Source organism: Cicer arietinum, chromosome 6 (assembly GCF_000331145.2).
Source record: "Cicer arietinum cultivar CDC Frontier isolate Library 1 chromosome 6, Cicar.CDCFrontier_v2.0, whole genome shotgun sequence".
Classification (NCBI taxonomy): Eukaryota; Viridiplantae; Streptophyta; class Magnoliopsida; order Fabales; family Fabaceae; genus Cicer; species Cicer arietinum.
In genome coordinates this window covers 26,825,891-26,846,476 of record NC_021165.2, presented here as the reverse complement: position 1 = coordinate 26,846,476, position 20,586 = coordinate 26,825,891, and the positions used below count along the sequence as shown (strand labels likewise).

At 26.6% G+C, this 20,586-nt stretch overlaps 2 protein-coding genes and 1 long non-coding RNA gene across 5 annotated transcripts; 1 reads left to right on the top strand and 2 right to left on the bottom strand.

The window, feature by feature from the left end:
* Nucleotides 1-5,671: 5,671 nt before the first annotated feature.
* Nucleotides 5,672-9,365, bottom strand: LOC101512436 (protein CURVATURE THYLAKOID 1C, chloroplastic). Of its 2 annotated transcripts, none has more exons than XM_004506781.4 (6): nucleotides 9,229-9,365; nucleotides 8,436-8,530; nucleotides 8,257-8,343; nucleotides 7,866-7,928; nucleotides 6,894-6,931; nucleotides 5,672-5,985 (listed from the first exon to the last, which is right to left on the bottom strand). In XM_004506781.4, the coding sequence occupies exons 1-6, from the start codon at nucleotides 9,341-9,343 to the stop codon at nucleotides 5,931-5,933; spliced, it is 453 nt and encodes a 150-aa protein (XP_004506838.1). In that variant the 5' UTR covers nucleotides 9,344-9,365; the 3' UTR covers nucleotides 5,672-5,930. The 2 variants fall into 2 exon arrangements, with proteins under 2 accessions (XP_004506838.1, XP_073226641.1); XM_073370540.1 differs by having other exon boundaries at nucleotides 8,436-8,537; nucleotides 9,251-9,365.
* Nucleotides 8,408-9,429, top strand: LOC140920982 (uncharacterized). The gene is made up of 2 exons (XR_012163798.1): nucleotides 8,408-8,537; nucleotides 9,251-9,429. It is a non-coding gene; the product is annotated as an uncharacterized lncRNA (long non-coding RNA).
* Nucleotides 9,430-14,006: 4,577 nt separating this feature from the next.
* Nucleotides 14,007-18,165, bottom strand: LOC101512977 (rop guanine nucleotide exchange factor 12-like). Of its 2 annotated transcripts, none has more exons than XM_004506783.4 (7): nucleotides 17,666-18,165; nucleotides 17,423-17,539; nucleotides 17,096-17,250; nucleotides 16,795-16,869; nucleotides 15,873-16,148; nucleotides 14,875-15,195; nucleotides 14,007-14,774 (listed from the first exon to the last, which is right to left on the bottom strand). In XM_004506783.4, the coding sequence occupies exons 1-7, from the start codon at nucleotides 17,928-17,930 to the stop codon at nucleotides 14,337-14,339; spliced, it is 1,647 nt and encodes a 548-aa protein (XP_004506840.1). In that variant the 5' UTR covers nucleotides 17,931-18,165; the 3' UTR covers nucleotides 14,007-14,336. The 2 variants fall into 2 exon arrangements, with proteins under 2 accessions (XP_004506840.1, XP_027191472.1); XM_027335671.2 differs by having other exon boundaries at nucleotides 17,423-17,528; nucleotides 17,666-17,805.
* Nucleotides 18,166-20,586: the final 2,421 nt, after the last annotated feature.

Genomic DNA, 20,586 nt, shown 5'->3' with positions numbered 1-20,586 from the left:
TAAAAAAAAATAATCAGAGTTTCATTAGTGTGTATGATAGAAAAGACAGAGATGGAAAGCTAGATAAAAATAAGGTAGAATATTGACATATAAAATTTATTGTACTGGTTTATTTAATTTTATCATTTAAGTTATATTATATTTGTATTGTTAATTTTTTATTTTTATTTTTACAATAATTAGTTCAAATCATTTGAAACTATACAAAATGATGCAATACTATTTTTTTTATATTAATCATTTAGAAAATATTCATCAAATCTTATAAATGATCGATATTTTCAACGATTTAAACACACGTATAATCTTAAAAACAAAATAATAAAATTTTATCCATTTAATCAATGTTTTTAACTTCATTCACATGCAAAATAGCTTGAACAATCAATTTGTTGCGATATTTTGATGAAATCTTAATATTTCATTACAATAATTTGAAAAAAATTATCAAACTTAAAGGGTTGCATGTGTAGTTTAATATATTTTAAAGGTTAATAGTGCAAACCAAATATAACTTAAAATAATAAAATTGGGAAAATTAATCTTAAATGATTTAAGCAAAAATTGAGCTAAATTTAAATGATTAAAAGTGTATTCTTTATCAATTATTTTACCATATATTGTTTTTGGCACGCAATTTGTCATATATATCTTAAAGGTTAATGATACAAATTAAATATAACTTAAAAAGATAAAATTAAAAAAAATAAATTTAAATAATCTAAACGAAAGTTAAGCTAAATTTAATAAAAGTATATTTTACCAAATATAATATATATATATATATATATATATATTTAAATGACAAAATTACTCTTGTAAAATAATTATTTTTCTAAATTAATTTGTAATTTTTTTAATTTTTATTAATACTAAAACTAAATAAATTAAAAATTAATAAAAAATTTAAAGTGTTTAGATGGATTCATCTTCTTATATGACACTTGGCAATAAAGATTTTAAGTAGAGACACACAAAATAATAAGTTTTAGAATTAATTATTATTTATCATGATGTCTCGTCAAACACCAGAGAGAAAAAGAATGTGATACAGTTAACTCACTAACACATGGTGCAAAAATTCAATGCAATGAGCAATTCAATGCAAACAACTTAAATTTAAATAATACGGATTTTTTACTATTATATTTTTTTTTTATAAATTAAAATATCCTATTTTAAATTTTATATATTAAAATGTCTTATTTTTTGGACTCAGTAGAAGATCGCTGGCCCAAGGTGCGATCAGTTGAAGGTCAAACTTCTTTTACCCTGTCGCTGGCAGAGATGCGACCTCCCAAAAGAATTTTTTAATTTTTTTTCTTGTTTTAATGGTTATTGTGTTAATTTAATATATTAATACATAATTATATTAAATAATAATTATATCAAATAATATATTAATAAATAATACATTAATAAATAACAATAATAATAATAAATATAATTATATTATTATTATTATTATTATTAAAAATGATTATAATTAAAAAGTAGGGTAATTTATGATTAATCAATTTGCTAAAATTAATTTGATACTTATCAAATTTGTTACTTACCAAATTGGACAATTTACGATTAATCAATTTGTTACTAAATTGTATAATTGATTAATTTTTTCATTTAATAGTTAAATTAACGATATATCACACAAGTTGATAAAATTAATTTTCTCATTAAATATAATTTGGTAAATTGATTAATTTTCTCATTAATTTACAAATTAATTTAATATCAAAAAAATTGATTCGTGTGATTGGAAAAAGTAATAAAAGTAAAAAATGAACCTAATCTAATCATTTTATATATAGATATTTTTAAAATACATTTAGAAGATGAATATATTTAATTTGATTTTATCTTTTGAGATAAGTTCATAATACATTAGTATACAATATATTACCTGATTTTATCTCAATATATCAAAAAAAATTGATTCGTGTGATTGGTAATGTGGCAAAATATAAATATCAAAATTAATGTGGTTGAATAAATGTGACAAGACAAACAAGCTAATGCATATTCAATTTATCAATCACACGAATCAATTTTTTTGATATTAAATTAATTTGTAAATTAATGAGAAAATTAATCAATTTAACAAATCATATTTAATGAGAAAGTTAATTTTAGCAATTTATGATTAATCATTAATTTTACTATTAAATGAAAAAATTAATCAATTGTACAATTTGGTAACAAACTGATTAATGGCAAATTGTCTAATTTGGTAAGTAGCAAATTTGGTAAGTATCAAATTAATTTTAACAAATTGATTAATCATAAATTGCCCTACTTTTTAATTATAATCATTTTTAATAATAATAATAATAATAATAACAATATAATTATTATTTATTATTATTATTGTTATTTATTAATATATTATTTATTATTATTATTATTATTTATTAATGTATTATTTTTTATTTTTTTATTAATTAATTTATTATTATCATTTATTAATGTATTATTTAATATAATTATTTATTAATTTAATTATTTATTAATATATTAAATTCATATAATAACCATTAAAACGAGAGAAAAAAAATTAAAAATCCTTTTGGGAGGTCGCATCCCCGGCCAGCGACCTCCAACTGGGTGAAATTTTTTTGGCCTTCAGCTGATCGCATCTTGGGCCATCGACCTCCTACTAAGCCTAAAAAGTAGGGCATTTTGGTATATAAAATTCAAAATGGGGTATTTTGGTTTTTAAAAAAAAGGATATAATGGTAAAAAAAATCCAAATAATACCTCTCATTATTTTCCTTTTCCCTCCACTTTTATGTCCTCTGACCAAAGACGAATTAAACTATTTTGGTTTAATTGCAGTTTTGGTCCTCATATTTTAGCTGAATCATGAAGATAGTCTCCTAATTTTATTTATCCCTAGTTTTGGTCCCCAAACAAAATTTTGGTTCAAAACTTGATAAAATGTCCTTTTTTTGCGCTTATTTAAGGCACATTATGTCTCAAGATCTCGTTGTACAACAATTATACCTGAAATAAATGGTATGGTGTGGTTTAAAAAAATGACACTTCATCAAGTTTTGGACCAAAATTCTGTTTGGAGAACCAAAACTGAGGAGAAACAAAATTGGGGTATTATTTTCATGATTCAGCTAAAATAGAGGATCAAAAATGCAATTAAGCCAACTATTTTTTATCTAAATTCTAAGCGTCCAAGTAAGTTTGTTCAATTGGTAAAGATTAAGCACGAATCATATAAGATTCGTTTAGTGACTATGATAGATAAGTTATAAGTTAGATTAATAAAAAAAAAGTCACATATTCGCCCTCAATTAAATACTATTTCTTCCATTCTACAATAATTAACCCATTTATAAAATAAAATTATTCGAAAAAGAATGACATTCAATTTTCAATACACTTTTTTTCAACTATACCATTTAATTAATACCATTTGCATCACTTCTAATGCAATATATTTCACTATGCATTTGTGACATTGATAATGCACCAATACCTAACAAGGATTAGTAAAATTCAACGTTTATATTGAGTTATTAAGCGGAGTAGTTCATCGCATAGTTACTCTTGGAGTCAATAGATAATTGAGTTAGAACGTATTTGTATGACTCACTTTATAGTGATGATTATACAAAATTCCATAAAAAATTTAATTTTCATGGGACATACAATTCAAATTATTGAAAAGATGAATTAATTAAAATAAGTAAGTTTTTTTTTTTTTTTTTTTTTATGTGCACAAGCAATCTAGATGGATATTGTGTAATATAAGTTTGAATATTTGCTAAATGAAGGTATGGAAATGACATCATTTGTCTAAGTATTTTGAAGAAAATATTTGTTTGAGATTACAAAATGATTATTTGAATAATACTTTTGTAAGTTATGAAGCTTATATAGCAAAGGTTATAAAAAAGTTATATATGAATAAGTCAAATTAAATGAAGGTATGGAAATGACATCATTTGTCTAAGTATTTTGAAGAAAATATTTGTTTGAGATTACAAAATGATTATTTGAAGAATATTTTTGTAAATTATGAAGCTTATATAGCAAAGGTTATAAAAATGTTATATATGAATAAGTCAAATTAAGTGTGCACTTTGAATGTTGTAAGGTCGCCAATTCTGGACAAATGTATTTTTAGAGTTTGAGAAACTAATGATTTCTACTTGGTGCTGGAATACCATATATTAGTGCAATCAAATGATAATATATCTTGCTAATTATTTGTTGTCAATCTATTAGACATGTGAACTTCTTTACATATACAAAAACATTGGTACAAGGTCAAATATATACTTTGTTATATTAGATATACATGTTATTTTGTATAATTCTCATAATGATAAAGATTAGAAAGAAGTTATTTGTTTACATAAGGAAGTACAACTATTTTGTGGAGATATGTGAAACAAACTACAACAATATCATCAAATGAGGAGATTTTAGAACAACACGAGATAAGTCGAAAAAGTATTTTGGATGAGGCCTATGATTCAACATCGGTAAGGAACTAATGATTTGTGTTCCATAAATATAACTACATGAGTTCTTTATGAAGATAATATTTCATACAATGCTTAGTTGAGACAATGACACATTAAGTAAGATAGAATAAGATATTTTTCAACAAAATATGTAACCGTTCTTGATCTTCTACTAAGTTATGATACATATATCAACAAATTCCTTTATGTGACAATATCCAATACAACGTTATAAATTCATTGTCACATAAAGTTTTTCAACAACTACAACAAAAGATTGATCTTCATCATTTACAATGTCTACATGAGAGGGAAAAATAAATATATTTTACACTCTTTTTTCTTTCATTGTGGTTTTTGTCCCATTGAGTTTTTCTAGTAAGGTTTTTAATGAGACAATTCCCACATTTTCCTTCGCTAGAGTTTTTATTTTTCCTGTAAAATTTCAACGAGGCATATCCTCGATGGACATTTAAGGAAAAGTGTTACGAATATTAGGCTCACTAAGCCCATTAGTAAATTCCATTTACTTTTACTCTATAAATACAACTAACATTGTAATAGAAACGGATAATACTATTTACTATCTCTTTTTCTCTTTCTCTCATTCATCTTTACTCTCGTATATCATGCCCTTGTATCAATTAGTTCACAACAATTTTAATATTAAAAAACCTTATTTTAATTATTCTTTTACCTAAGAAGAAAAGAAGTTCGAATTAAAGTATGTGTCCACCTCTTAAATTAAATTTAGGTTATGCATTGATCTTTTGCTAACTTGATCCAAATATGATCCAAATACAATCGTATATAAAAACATCTTAATATCTTGGAATAAAGAATTTTTTTCATACATAAAAAAAATCTTACATTATCTGAAAATCAAAACTTAAAATAGTTTATAAACAACAACACTCTTCAATCCACCGGCACATAAAAAGTATTCATAAACTCAAACGAGTTCATAGACAAGTAAAAAGTTATTTTTTTAAGAGAAAAACAATAACACACTTTTGGTGTAAACTAATTTTACATGAGAGTAAATAGAAACCTTTGATTTTATCATCTTATTAATTATTTATAATTGTCATCATTAAATAGCCATCCAATAAACGGTTTATATTGATTGTAAAATATTTTACACCTATAATGTATGGTCATTAAACCATTTTTGAAACTCAACCAAATGATTAAATAGCTTTTTGTGTAAAAAGCATTTCCAAATTTTGTACACAACTAACACAATAGACATCAATTTCAATTCATTTATGTACTTGCACTTGAATGATATAAGAGTGAACTTTATGCCATTTATCTGCACTTTTTGTTGTCTACAATGGAGGCAATAAGATTTGATCCTAAGACCTCATTACTCAAACTCTTAACCATTAGACCAATCCTAGTGGCTTAAAATCACAATCTAGAGTAACATTTTTGCAGCACATCTTATTGGCCCAAGATATCTGATGCTGACTTGTTCAAGATTTGGAAAAGTTCTTCCCTGTATCAACAAAATATTAGTGAGTGAACTTATTTATATAAATAAAATAATTAAACATTAGTAATTAATTGTTATTTTTTGTTAGAAGGAAAAGTTGAATTCATGACCTTCGTCTCACTATGGTGTAGTTAATCATTAACCACTTATGGCATGCATGTTAGTTTTAAACTACGTGATGACGATGCAAATGGAAGTACCACACATTCCAATGCAACAATTTTCAAAGCAACCTAAGGGCAGCTTTAAGTGAAACTTATTCTGAGGTCTTCAAATGTTTAGTTGCGAGAAGAAAGTGAGAAGAGAGAAAGAGATATCAGTTAGTTTGTTAGTAGATAATTCAGTTAGAATAAATTCATGTGTATATAAACCATCAATCCATGAACTAAAGTATGATTGCATTTTCATAATTCTTTATGTGTGTGAGGAAGAGTGCGAGAAGAGAGAAAAAAGTGAAAAATATAGTAGATTTGAGGTATTGTTAAGTATAAGAGAAATACTAGAAGTTAGAAAAGTGTATTTTTCTCTCTCTACTTGTTTGGTTGGATAGAAAGTGAAAATACATAAATGCTACATTTTTTGAAACAACACAAATACCCTTAAACAAAAAATTATCTGTTCTTCTCTTTTCTCAACTTTTGTTGCAATAATGCAACCAATCAGAAGAAGTTTGGCGCTTCTCCTGTTCTCTCAAACTCTCTCAAACCAATAAAAGGTTAACAGAAGAGGATCAATCAAGTGAGAAATAGGTCTATGTTCTGTACTTATAACTATAATTACACTCTGATACTTGATACTAATTTTCTTTTTCTTTCCTCAATTCTATTATGAAACCAAAGTTCTTCATATAAATTTGTGATGAAGCTAATAACTGACAAACTGAAAATCAGGAAAGTGATATGAATTCTTACCTGTCAGGCTTGAATAACAGATAGCGATAAGTGAACCACTGAAACAGAAAGACAACTTAAGTTACTTATCAAGTTACCAAATTAATATCAATTCTATAACCTTATACTCCTACTACCATTTTGTGGTATTTTTCAAGTAACCATTAGAGGCATGATGTTGAATGTTATCAAATTTTCAAACAGGATACTTGACTACAATATATGGCATCGGCAACTCTGCTGAGAAAAGTGAAAATGTTCAACCTTATTGATGGTGGCAATTATTTTTTGTTAATTAGAATGTCTATAATATAAATATCAAGAACATAACAGAACAGAAGGGAAGAAACCAAATAAATTTATATGTAATTTGATTTATATATGATACTTTTATTTGTAGGACTATAGAGAGGTTTTTTAGAGACAAACAAAGACTTCGGCTTATTTCAATTGTACTACTTGAAATTGCTTATAGTTAGCTTTCTGTGAATCATTGATACAGATACAGACACCGAAAACGACGCGACACTGACATGTAGACGCCATGAGTAATTTGAAAAGATAGAAGTAATTGAATGTAACCACATCAGACATCGGACACATATCTTAACCTTTTGTAGACTAATATTAATTATTCAGTTACTTGGTGATGTAGTAGTTGGCTTGATCATATAACTATAGTTCAACTTCAGAGGGGCTAATAACATTTACTTTCTGCCCATTCTATATGAAGGTTCTTTCATGTGCTTTGTTTAACAAAAAGATTGGCTCTTTTCTATGCTAATATCATATCATGAGTTATGATATAGGTAAGAGAAGATGAATGTCAGAACATAAGATTATGTGACATGGTTCAGTTGAAAGCAAAATTTCTTATCTATGATGTTATGTTTATCTTTAGTTTGTAATAATAACTGCAAATACAAAATGTTCAGACATAATATGGTGCTTTCATTCCTCATGAGTTTACATATTATTTAGAACAGTACTTACCACTGAGAAAAGTATTCCAATAAGTTCCAACGAAATTGGGATAACTGGCAATTTGTCAATGGCCTATACCCAAAAATCACAAAAAAAATCAAAATTAAAAGACATGTAAAATAAAGACTATTTCAAAGGCATTAACTATATTTCAAAGGTAATAATGAATGTCAATAACGCAGATTTTAAATTTGGGTTTGCCCTTTAACTTTTTAAAAGTTTTCCAAACCCTACCTCTCCTTTTACAAAACTCTCAAACAAGGAAAAGGATAGGCATAACATAAGCTCTTCCCTTTCCCTTTCTAAACACCTCTCCCAAACATAGCCTTAACATTCAGTTAAAATTCTACAATGACGTATATATTCGGTTCCAAAATAGTGCAAGTTTGGTGAAGATTACCGCTATCAAATTTGTCGATGCCCAAAGTGCTACTACAGCTGCAAAGCCCAAACCAATTAGTCCCAATCGGTCCTCGGGTTTATCCCACTGTTCGAACATATAAAACAGAAATTTAGATAATATTTGATGTCTTTCTTGAGTAAGATACAAGAAGGATGGGAGTGGTAAGAGAAACTCACAACATTCTGAACTGACTTGAAAACAGTAAGGGAAGTTGAAGATTCAGAACTTTCTCCAGAAGCCTTCACAACAAATGTGATGCTATTCCGTCTCCCTGCAAGGTTGGTCATATCGAAAATCATGAATCATGAACATATAAAGAGATACAAACACTTATAGTACACATCAGAAGAAATTAAAAGTAATCAAATCAATGGTGTTTTAAGGACATGGAGGATGGAACATTGTCATAATTCCTCCATAGCACAGTAAGCCTTCAAAAATTAGCATTTATGAAAGAAAATCATATTTCAAATAAACACACATCATGGCTTTTTAAATTGTAGCCAAACTAGTGCAAAATGCTCATCAATTGTACAAAAAAATCACTACACCTCCTAAGATTTCATCTGTCACAAGCTATCTAGATTTAGCCTATGATCTCTTTAACTCCTATCCTCTGATTACTCACACAATTCAATATTTGTTATTATCTCATTTGATCACTAAATAGACTTTAAAATACAGCTGTAGATACGAGTCATCTGATCTTTATCGAATAGTCGAGATATGCATGACTGTGGAGAATCCAACTCCTAAAAGAACCACCAATTAAGTTATGACCACATCTTCATAAGGTTGTCTTGCTTTCATTCTTGGCACCAATATATGAAGATTCAATATTTAAGTCCTTTTACTCAACAATTACAGAACAAAACAAGGTTTATTCATACACTCTCTCTAATAAAATAAAAAATAAAAAAAAATAAAAAATCAACTTTGAGAGAACCCCAAAAAGGATAAAGAACAAACCTAGTAAAGGGTTACCTGCAAGAAGAGAAACATTGAAATTTTGGAAGTTGTGTGGAAATGATTTTCTACCATGAAGCAACAATGGTGGTGGCAAGCATGCAATAATTGAAGCCATTTACAGCTCAAATTTTCTACCAGAAATCAAAATAATAAAACCAAATTTAAGTCAATGAATAATCAGATAGCAAAAATGAAAAAGAATCTAAAATTAAATTAGGAGAAAAAAATATACCTTGGCTTGCTCTACTGCTGCAAAGGATGAGTGAGTGAGACACAAAAGCTTCAAATCCAAACAGAGTCTGAACCACAAAAAATTAAATTAATGTCTTTTTTTTTAATATTATTATTATTGTTAGAAAAATGCTTTTTAATATGAAGAATAATTAAAAGAAAGAGAAAAATACATTAAAATAAGATTTTTGATCAAATGGTGGATAATAGTTGGTGGTTATTTATTTTGTAAGATAGATGCTACAACATAAGATTTGTATCTTCTCAATTTCATCTTTAACAATTAATATTTTTTTATTTATTACTATTGAGTATTGACCTTTGGTGCTTTCCCATTTTTCACCACTAAGAGGCACAACTTGGGTTGTTATTTTTTTTTTCTTTCCATATGATAATGACTAGTTTTTATTTTAATTTTTATAAATGAGGATAAACCTCAAGAAAAATTATAAAACTAAAAGAAAAACATTTTAAAATGTGTTAAATTTTGAAAATAATGAAAACTTTAGAATTCTCTAAAATGATTATAGTAATGAATGTAAAAAGAATATGAAAAAGTTAAATAAATTAATCAAATAATTCATAAAGTATTCTTAAATAGTACTAACACTTTCTCTAATTTTCAACTTACCTTTAATTTCTCACACTTTCATTCACTCTCACCCACACACTCTATGTGGCATGAGCTCTCTTCTCATACTATTGAGGTCTCTTACAATGTTGCTGATGTATTTGTGGAATCTTTAAGGTCAATTAAATATTTTATTTTAATTATTGCATTTAATTTTCTTTATATTATATTGATGTTGCATCTTCATTTTTAATGTTTCCTTCAATAAGCTTCACCTTGACTTCTTGTCTAATAGATACAACCGTTGCAATTGCAATCCTTTACATAGTTATCAATCAACATCAAAATATGAACAAGCCCATGATAAAATCCTAATTTTTTCCTTTCCAACAAAAATATCAAGCAACAATCCAAATGAAATACTTAATAGATATTAGATATTCTACAAATACACTTGGAGTAGTGGAATAAGATTGCTCAACATCAATATGAAAAAAGAAGTAGAGCTTGAGTGAGAGTGAGAGTGAAAAAAAACTAATTTAACATAGAACTAACAATATTAAATGCAAGGGAGGTGTTTGTCACTTTCAATAAAAGTTAAGGTAGTACAAATCTAATACCACATAATTTAATAGCATAAAACGACACCATACAACAAGATGTCAATATGTCTATAAATATGACAAAATTCAAATATATAAAATATTTATGTCGTCAGATCTGTAAAACTGATGTTGTTAAAATCATTGATTAAAATTGGTAACTAATCAAAGCTATTATGTAAATTTGAACTAAAATGAAAATCGCACCAAGACAGAAAAACTAAAAAATGTCGCACCAAGACGAAAAAAAAAATATGTCACAACCAGACAACAAAATCACAAAAATTTTAGATTTCTCTTTTCTCCTTCATTTATAGAGAGGTGATTTAAGGCCATTTTTACTAGTGTAAGCTTTGGTATCAATCTATTTTACATAGATTGCTATTTGTATCATAGATTTAAATCCTATATATAAGGTAGATGTGGCAAAATAAATAAATTAAATGAATATATATTTTGATAGTAATAGATGAATCAAAACAATCCATTAATCCGTTTACAATCCACTTATCGTCCCTAAAAAAGAGTCGATTCAATACATCCATTAAAAATAAAAATAATTTAATCCATCCATTATCACATTTTAATAAATGGATATCCATCAAATCAACTTAATAATTTTTTTAATATTATAGTAAATTATATAGCTACATTAATAATAATAATAATAATAATAATAATGATTTTTTATTGTTAGAAAAAAATAAATAATAGTTTTTATTATTTCTAAAATTAATTTATTTTTAAAAAAAAATTAACAAAACTGTTTTTATAATATTTTTTAAAAATAAAACAGTTTTTAAAATATTAAAAATACAGAAGAATTACTGTTTAAAATATATTTAAAAAACCATTTTTTATATTATTTTTTTAAAATAGTTTATTATTATTATTATTATTATTATTATTATTATTATTATTATTATTAGATAATTAATTTATTAATGAATAATTAAATAATAGAGATGGTGGCATGGCGTCAGAGTTCTCGCGATCAGCCTCCACCGACCTATTTAATTTAATAATTATAGTAGTTATTTTTTAAATTATTAACTTTTTAAATAATAAAAAAATTTAAATTATGCTTTTTAATTTAACAAAAAGTCTGTTTTTTTAATTAATTTTTTTTTTAATAAAATTATGTTTTATAATAAAAATAAATTATTATTTAAAGTCTTTTATTTAAATATATTAATGATATTAGTAATAAAATTAAAAATCAAAAATTAAAAATTTTGATTTTTTTAAAAGCAGTTTTTAAAATAATAAATTTAAAACCATTTTTTGAAAAATAATCAATAAAATTATTTTTATAATTAATTAGATTTAAAATAATTTTTTAAAAAAACTACTTTTTAAAATAGTTTTATGGTAAAAATAGTTTTATGGTAAAAATATTTTTTTAAATAAATATAACAATAATTTTTTAAAATTATATATTTTTTTTAAAACGTAATCCATTTAATTATATTAAATAAAACATGTGATTCATTGGACTGTGAAATAAAGTTTGAAGGATTGGTTTCATCCATATTTTTAAATGGATGGATTGGATTCAATTCATTAAAAAATTATTATGTAGTGGATGAATCTATAGTTGGATGGATTGAATGGACGATGGATAAATGAATCAAATTGTCACCCTTAGCATATATCATCATTTATTATGTTTTTTTTAGTCTAGGCATATCTACGATGTTTTTAACTTTATATTACGATAAAGTCAATAGAATAGATATGTCGTTCTATAGAACATTAAGTGTGATTTAATTATTAAATTTTATTAAATATTAGAACACTATTTTTAAAGTAATTCTTTATATTCATTTTTCTTTTTATCTATGCATTATTTTCATCCTTATTATTATTATTATTATTATTATTATTATTATTATTAGATATTGTTGTTTTGATATTACTCTTAATGAAAGAGTAAGATTATTAGATGGTGAAAGATCTATGGATCTAGTAGGTAGTAGGTTATTTGTTTTGATTGAATCTTTTGTATTTTGTATGACAATGTTATGAGTTACTAGTTTTGAATGAATTGACAAGTGGTAACCTACGTGGTTTACTATGAGTTATCTTAAATATATTTTCTTTTTCTAAAAAAAAGTTCAAAAATTACTAGTTGACAATTGTCTTGGGACCAACCCGGTCTCGTCTTAATTCATCCCGTCTTTTTTGAACCTGCAACTAATCGGGTTAATGGAGGGTTAGAGCCTAAAAATTAATCCGATCAAATATTGAGATCGGATAAGGGACAATTGATTCGATCAATTGATGGGACCTAACCCGTCATTTGTACACCCTTACTTAAAAGTTAGGTTCAGTTGGTTGTTCGGTATGGTTCGTGATAAATATGTGATGGTGGAAAATATGTGTATGTTGGAATGGCAAGTTGGGAAGTGGAGGTGGAATTGGCGTCATAATTTTTTTGAGGGGGAGGTGGTGGAATGTGTTCGGTTGTTTGTTTCTACTCATGTGTAGGTTAAGGCTAGGTATTCATGGCATTGGAACAAATCCATAATGAAATGTATTCGATTAAAGAGTCGTATCACATTGTTTGATGTTGATTCTTGTTGACGAATCATCCTCATATTAGGAGCTAGCTTGGAAAAAAGTAGTATCGTTGAAGGTGTCCATTTTGTATGGTGATTGTTGAGTAATTGATTTCTTACAAAAGGACAACTTGTTGTCCCAACTCCCGAGGCACCGTTGACAGAGCTTTTAATTTTTGTATTTCAAGATGTGGTATGGAAGAAAAATTTTATCATGTGTTTTTTTTATTGTCTGCTATTTGACTCAGGGGGTACATCACTTGGGTGTTTAGGTATTCATTGCACCTTTGCAAATGTTGTGTTAGCTCATCCGCATGAATTTGGAGGGCTAGACATTATAGGTACGAAGCAACTTATTCTCTTTAATCTTATTTGGTTAATTTGTGTTTGGCTTTTTAGAAAACGATGAATCATATTATTTTTTGTCATGATACTTTTAATCTTCATAGTGTGCTAGAGCACATTAAATTGCTCGGCTGGTGTTGGCTAAATTACAAAGGAAAAAGTTTTGGATATAACTTTTTTTAAGTTTATATAGTTATTGAGTGATGTATTTTTCGTGCAAGTGCTTATTTTATATCCGTTTGGCTGAGTTGGATATATTTCGTTTAACGTTTAATTTTATGTTTATTTGAGATCCTATCACACCTTATGAAATAATCTGTTTTACTTTTATAATTTATATTTATGGTTGTTTCAAAAAAACAAAATTAATGCAAGCTCTCTCCTGTCTTGATTATATTTTTTTGTTTACATTCAAGACTAGATGAAATATATGATTACTATGATGGTTATGAGAGAAAAGTGAACAATGTTTATGCAAGTTTGTGTTGAGATGTCACAAGTTTAGGATTTTTTTTCTTCTTTCTTCCTTTCTATTAGGACTAATCCTTCTGCCATCATAGCCAAAATATATGTTTCTGGTTTTTTGAATTCACATTTTTTGTATCTGCCAAACTACAAATCCCTCTTACAAGGAGAACATGTCATACATAAAATATATGACAAAATGCTTAAAACCCTTTTGATTTTGTTGTACATTCATCTTTATATATACAAAAAGAAGAAAGAATAATGAAATAATCAAATCTTTCTTTCCTCTCCCTCTTTTGAAGCTTTAGCATTTTCTTTGCATATTTTTTATTAGCACATTTCTTCTTTCTCTCCTCTCCCTCTGAGAACTCCCATTGTCTCAAGGTAAGACATTTTCTTATGATCAGTATTTATAATTGGAAGTTTTTGAAGCTTTCCACCATTATCAATATCTTTTTCCAATTCATCTGAAACAGCAAGAGGATCCTTTTTATCTGATTCACCTTGGTCATTACTCCAACCCATGAAATCAGATAGTGTCATCGACGACAACGGTGTTTCTGCGCCGCCACTCTTTTCTACCTCTTCTCTTTGTGTTGGACATTTGTCTGGCTTTGGAATTGGATTCCTTGCATTGCTTTTTCTTCCTTGTGATGGATTTTGAGTTTGGCCATCTGCATGGAGTACATCTTCTATTCTTGATAGTACTGTGAAGGCTAAACTTTCCAATATTCTTGAATAACTTTCAAGAACAGCTTGTCCTACATCCTGCCATCATAGATCATAATGTATAAGTGAACTGTGTTATAGATGATTTTACTATAAGAACTTATTAAAGTTGCCAAAAATTCATGCAACATAATCTTACCTTGTTGAATTGGATTTTGCTTATATCCAATGAAGATTGTGGAAGTCCTGGAAACCTATGCTTCAAGAGAATTAAGATGGTTTCTGCTCTCTCTTCAAAGAGTTCTCTTTTCTCCATACTAACAGCAGAACCCCATGATGATTTTGTATCTTTTTGGTTCATCTTCCTCTTCCAAATAACTATTGATGCCTCAATTCTATTCTTCAGATCAAGGATTTTGTGTTCCGACGACATGTCGATTGTCCCTAGGAACTGATCCGGATCGAAAAATTCGTCGGTAATACTCCGGTAGATCAAGTCCCCTAGACTTGCTCTTCCATTCTGTCAATGACCAAAGAAAACCAAAATTTAAGCTATTTTCATAAGTCATAACAGAGAGTTCATGAAAATAAGCTGAAAACAACTTAGAAAAATAAATTGAAAAAAACTTATTTAGTGTTAATAGCATAAGCATTTATCAAATAAGTATTTATGATGTATTAATTATTTATGTAACAAAAGATAAAATAGAGTCAAATTATTTTTGCATATACCGTAAGTTATTTTCATAACCTTTCATGGAGAGCTATAGAAAATAAATTGAAAACAACTCATGAACATAAGTTGTTTTCATAAATTCTCTCAAACATAGTTCAAATATATTTTACGTCAGTAGATTAACTCAAATAAATCAATTTAAACATACTCTAAGAACTTGTTTAGATATTTGAGTTTATCTCTTAACATAAAGACTTAGACTATTTGTGAGACAACGTATGAAATATTCATAATTTTTTTCCTCCGATGTTCTTAAAATCGTGATTTTAGAATCTTACACAACCTTGCAATCTAACATAAAAACTTAATCGCTTTTTGTTGAGATTAAATATAACTTATATGAAAATAGTTTAACATTTTATCTTTATCATAAAAATATCTCGTACTTAAGCACTTATATAATAAGCACTTGACTAAGTTGTTTATGAGCTTCTAAGCAAATACTAGATTTTTTTACATACCTTAGGTAAGGATTCAATATAGCTTTCAGGGATTTCCATTTCTGATAGAGTTTGAGCATTTATAGCCATAGCTGCTTTAAGTACTTGATTTACACAATCTTTTTGATATTGAAGAAACCTTCTTGCTGCCTCAGATAAACCATCTACAGGTACCTTAGGTGTTGGTAACCACCATTTATCATCATTTTTTGATTTTGAACTATCTTTATTTTGATCATCAGCATCTTTTGATACATAATAAAATTCAGTTTGGTCTTTGAAATTGTCTAGACAATCCTGCTCATCATAACAAATAAAAATTATCAATAAATTACAATATCATAAACTCTAATTGAGTGCATTTTTCAGATATTTTTTTGTATTTCTAGAATTATAAATTGTTATTTAAGGGTGTGTTTATTTTTAAAATATCATAAACTCTAATTCCTTTTTTTTTTTAAATAAATAACAATTTTTGAAAGTGTGTGTTTATTTATTACAATCTAAAAAAAATAAAAATCTAAAAAAAATCTAATAACTACTTAAGATGAAAAGTTGTTTTTAGTAATTTGTCAAAAAAATATTTTTTATGATTGATTGTTCTTTTATTTAAAAAAAAAGTGATTTTCATTAGACATACAATTACAAAACAATTTTTTATTTTCTTAAAAATCTCTAAAAAATAATCACTAAATTATAAAATATTAAAATTATTATTTTTAAATCTAAAACAAACATTCCCTAAATCACTAATTTAATTCGTTCTATGTTAGCAGAAAAGAAGAAACTACTATTTTTTGGAGAATGTGAAGTTTATATAACAAAATACATTTTTAATCAAAATTGTTAGAAAAAAAACTTGATATAATAGTTCTAATTACTTTTCTAATTAAATCATTGGCTAAATAAAGATCATATTTAGGTCAAGATTTGTGATCCTTACAATAAGCATTGTATCAAGCTTTCTCAAGGCAGGGATATTCATGTGAAGATCGGTTCGTTGCCTCGTTGTCATAATCTATTCAGTCAAAAATCATGAATTAGATTTCAGAAGAATGGAACAAACAAATTATACAATACAATAAAAAATAGAGTGTCTTTAGATACTGTAAATTTTTTCATCAATAATTTTCGTTAATTTGTCCACGAATTTATGATGATAATATTTATAAAAATTGATTAAATTTTTGTTACATGTAATTCAACTATTAATAATATTTCATTGGATCGTGGTATTATATTACCTCCATGATTGAACCATCTTTAGATTTCTGTTGTGTAGGAACCATTTCAACTACGTATTCGGTGACGGAAAGAAGCCAATCGATTTCTTTTCGCCACCTTGCCTTCCTTTCGGGCGCCATTGGCTCTAACCGCTTTTGTTCGCCAAAAACAGCAGCTGCATTCTCAAAGTAAGAAAATATCTTTTAGTCATGACAATAAATAATTTGAAACATTTTCCTGAAAATAATGGAATGGAAATTAAAGCATAATGTTTCTCTATCAAGATTCAAAAAGTATATAGAAAATTATTTATCTTATCTTAAAAAATAAATAAATAAATAACATACCAGCAAGATTTGTTAATGCATTTGATAATGCTAATGCTGAAGAAACACCTTTTCCTCCACCAGACATATCCTCTCCCAATAATAGTTTAGCAAATCTCTCCTTCATCTGTTCCAGTTCTGAATTAAATCCAATCATAAATATTAAACTTATAAACAAACAAATAATTAATCAATGAAATGCAAGACATTGATAAGGAAAAAATTGTTAATAATTTTAGAGAAATAATCAAAATTAATATTTACCTTGTATTAGCTTGTCTTTGGCTTCTTTTGCTGCAATTTCCTCCTTGATTGTTCTTGATTTGTTAGGAAGTACTTTTTCTGAATCATGAAGAGGTTTTGATCCTTGACTTCTTGATGAAGAAGGATCATCTTCTATAGGATCTAATGTGCTGGCACTTTCAATGCTTAAACTTTTTGTATGTCTCCCTGTATTCTCAAACATTCCTTTGAAATTGAATAGTTTGGATTTGCAATTTTCTTGTTCTTGTTCTAGTGTTTTAACCATTTTGTTTTTAATAAAAAAAATTCCTCCCTTTTTTTATTATATATTTTTTGAGGAAAATTTTAAAGGGATGAATAAACAAGAACAATACTTGGGGTTTCCAACTCCCTATAGAGTAATTTTATTTCTTGCATTGCAAGGGAGAGAAGGAAAACACCAAGGGGAGAAGCCAAATGAAACCAAAAGAGATATAATTTTTTTATTTTTTATTTTTTTGGTTTTTTTTAGGAGAAAGAGAATTTGAAAAAATTGTTGGAGGTGATTATTTGATGGAGCTGTTTGTGTGTTAGTTTTTTTCTTTCTTTTTTGAGTTGGATTCATTGAACGTGGGGTGCATGTTGTAACAAATTAATTAATGGGTTTAAGAGTTGGAGAAATAAACAAACAATAATAAAATTTTCACTTTTCTTAATTAAAAAAATATTATGTTTTGGAAGAATCTGTTTTGACAATGATGTGTTAAATTGGGTGGTTGAATTAAGATTCTAATTTAAGGGTCAAATGTTGCTAAAGACTAGGGAAGACAGATAAGAATGCTTACATCATAATAATAATAATAATAATAATAATAATAATAATAATAATAATAATAATAATAATTAATTATTATTATTATTATAATAACAACAACAATAATAATAATAATAATAATAATAATAATAGTAACAATAATAATAACAACAATAGTAAACCTTAGTGCTTTCTTTTTCCCAGCACATGACACACTTGAAAGATATTTGTGATCTTAATGTTTAGGTACAACTATTTTACTACTTGTGAAGTATACAAAATGTACATAGTTTTTAAATTCTAGACTTTTTTGCTGTTGTTAAGGTGCCACTAGCACATACATTGAGTCTTTTATTAGATTTTATGAGACACCATTGTAGGGTGTCATAAATTCTCCACTCTGTCATCGTTGAAAATTTTGAGTTGGACATTCCAAAACTTAACTTTATTAGTTTTGTATTTTAATAAGAATCACATGCATGCTACACCATAGACCATGCTACACAATAGAGTTGTGCTTAAAATTCGGTTAAATTATTACTCTTTTAATCTCTTCACTCTTTTTAGTTTTTAGATTTTGTTTTCATCTCTTAATTAATTTCGTTCTACTTTTTTATAGGCAAAATTCTATTAAATAATTGGATCATAAGGAAATTCATTTATTCACCTTCTATAAAAAATTACAGAACTTTGAATAAATCATATGCTCACAAATTCAACAAAATATCAAACAATGCACCTACTAATACACGGAACTATATCAGCTCAACATGTGCCAAATTACTAGTCACTTTCGTTCAAATTATTAACTTTTCTACTATTTTGGTTTCTTAAATATAATTTTATTAGCCACTTTAATTCTTTCTATTAGTTTTATTGAAAAAATGTTTAATCATTGTTAAATATTATCACTTTGATTTGTTGATTAAGTAAAAAGAACATCTATTATTCGCCAACTTCTTCTTTTTCCTCTTGTCTTTACCAACACCACCAAATTACTACCACCAAAACAAAACAACAAAGTAAAAACAGACCCAATATCAACATTGAAGAAAATAGATCTTAGAATAAAATCCTAAACAAATCCAAACTTTAGCGCAAAATTGAAGAGACTAGAAAAGTATGTAACATCAGGTGTTGGAGATTTTCTAGATTTGCTTTTGATTTGTTGAATAATTTTTTATAGATATTTTGGTGTTGTTTATCTTGATTTTTTATGTCTAAAAATACCCAAAAATAAAAATAGAAAAAGATGAATTTCAATTATTGTACTCTATCTTTTTTACTTTCTTCTTTGTTTTAGATTTATTTATAAGATTTGGGTGTGTATTGAGTTTGCTAGAAAAAAAAAATATGAATTTAGAAAATAAAGATTTGAGTTTTGTCTAATTAAGATTTATTTTCTTTTAATTTTTAATTATTTATTTAGTGGTGTTGGGCTTAATGTGAAAATGTATTTTTATTTAAGGAGGTGATTTATTGTTGACAGGTACTTAAAGAGAAAAAGAAATTTGAGAAAATTAATGTTTGACATTTAGGATGCTGTAGAAGTGATGGGAATGTGGTTTGGTGGTTGGTTTAAGATGAAAATGTGATTTTGTCTGATTGGAATAATATGTGAATGTACGCAGGTGGGATTTGAAGGAAAATATTTGAATGTGAGACATGGGATTCATACTGGTCTTGTTGAGATGTTTCTAAAAAATGTTGTATTGACGGTGACAAGTAATCCCATGATTTAATGTTTTTTCCATTGAAATTGAAATTGATAGAAATTATCAAAGTGACTAACATAAGAGATCAAACCAAATTTTTAAAAAAAAGTTAAGAACTTAAAAAGCAATGTAGTTTTAAAATTCACTAAAACTCTACGATTAACAACTTTTTTTTTTTTTTTTTGTAAAGAATAAACTAACGAATCTTCTAGTTTTTTAATCATTCAGAGTCAATGTTAGTTCGATAAACATAAAGGAAAATTACTGTCTCTCAAAATTCAATTCACGGTATAGAGACTAATTAAGTCAATGTCTCAACCATAAAACGACTTGTTAATTTATACTTCTGAATAGTATTATCGATCGTCGTTAGAATTTCAACTGAGTTTTAAGTATTGATCTACGAGATCATTATTACAAAATTTGAAAATTCT

Coding starts and splice junctions, on each gene's coding strand:
- LOC101512436 (XM_004506781.4), bottom strand. CDS start 9,343: ATGGCTTCAATTATTGCATGCTTGCCACCACCATTGTTGCTTCATGGT. Junction 8,344..8,435: donor TCAAGTCAGTTCAGAATGTT/GTGAGTTTCTCT, acceptor ATGTTCGAACAG/TGGGATAAACCCGAGGACCG. Junction 7,929..8,256: donor CATCGACAAATTTGATAGCG/GTAATCTTCACC, acceptor TTTTGGGTATAG/GCCATTGACAAATTGCCAGT.
- LOC101512977 (XM_004506783.4), bottom strand. CDS start 17,930: ATGGTTAAAACACTAGAACAAGAACAAGAAAATTGCAAATCCAAACTA. Junction 16,870..17,095: donor AAGATGGTTCAATCATGGAG/GTAATATAATAC, acceptor TTGACTGAATAG/ATTATGACAACGAGGCAACG. Junction 16,149..16,794: donor AGCTTGATACAATGCTTATT/GTAAGGATCACA, acceptor TATGATGAGCAG/GATTGTCTAGACAATTTCAA.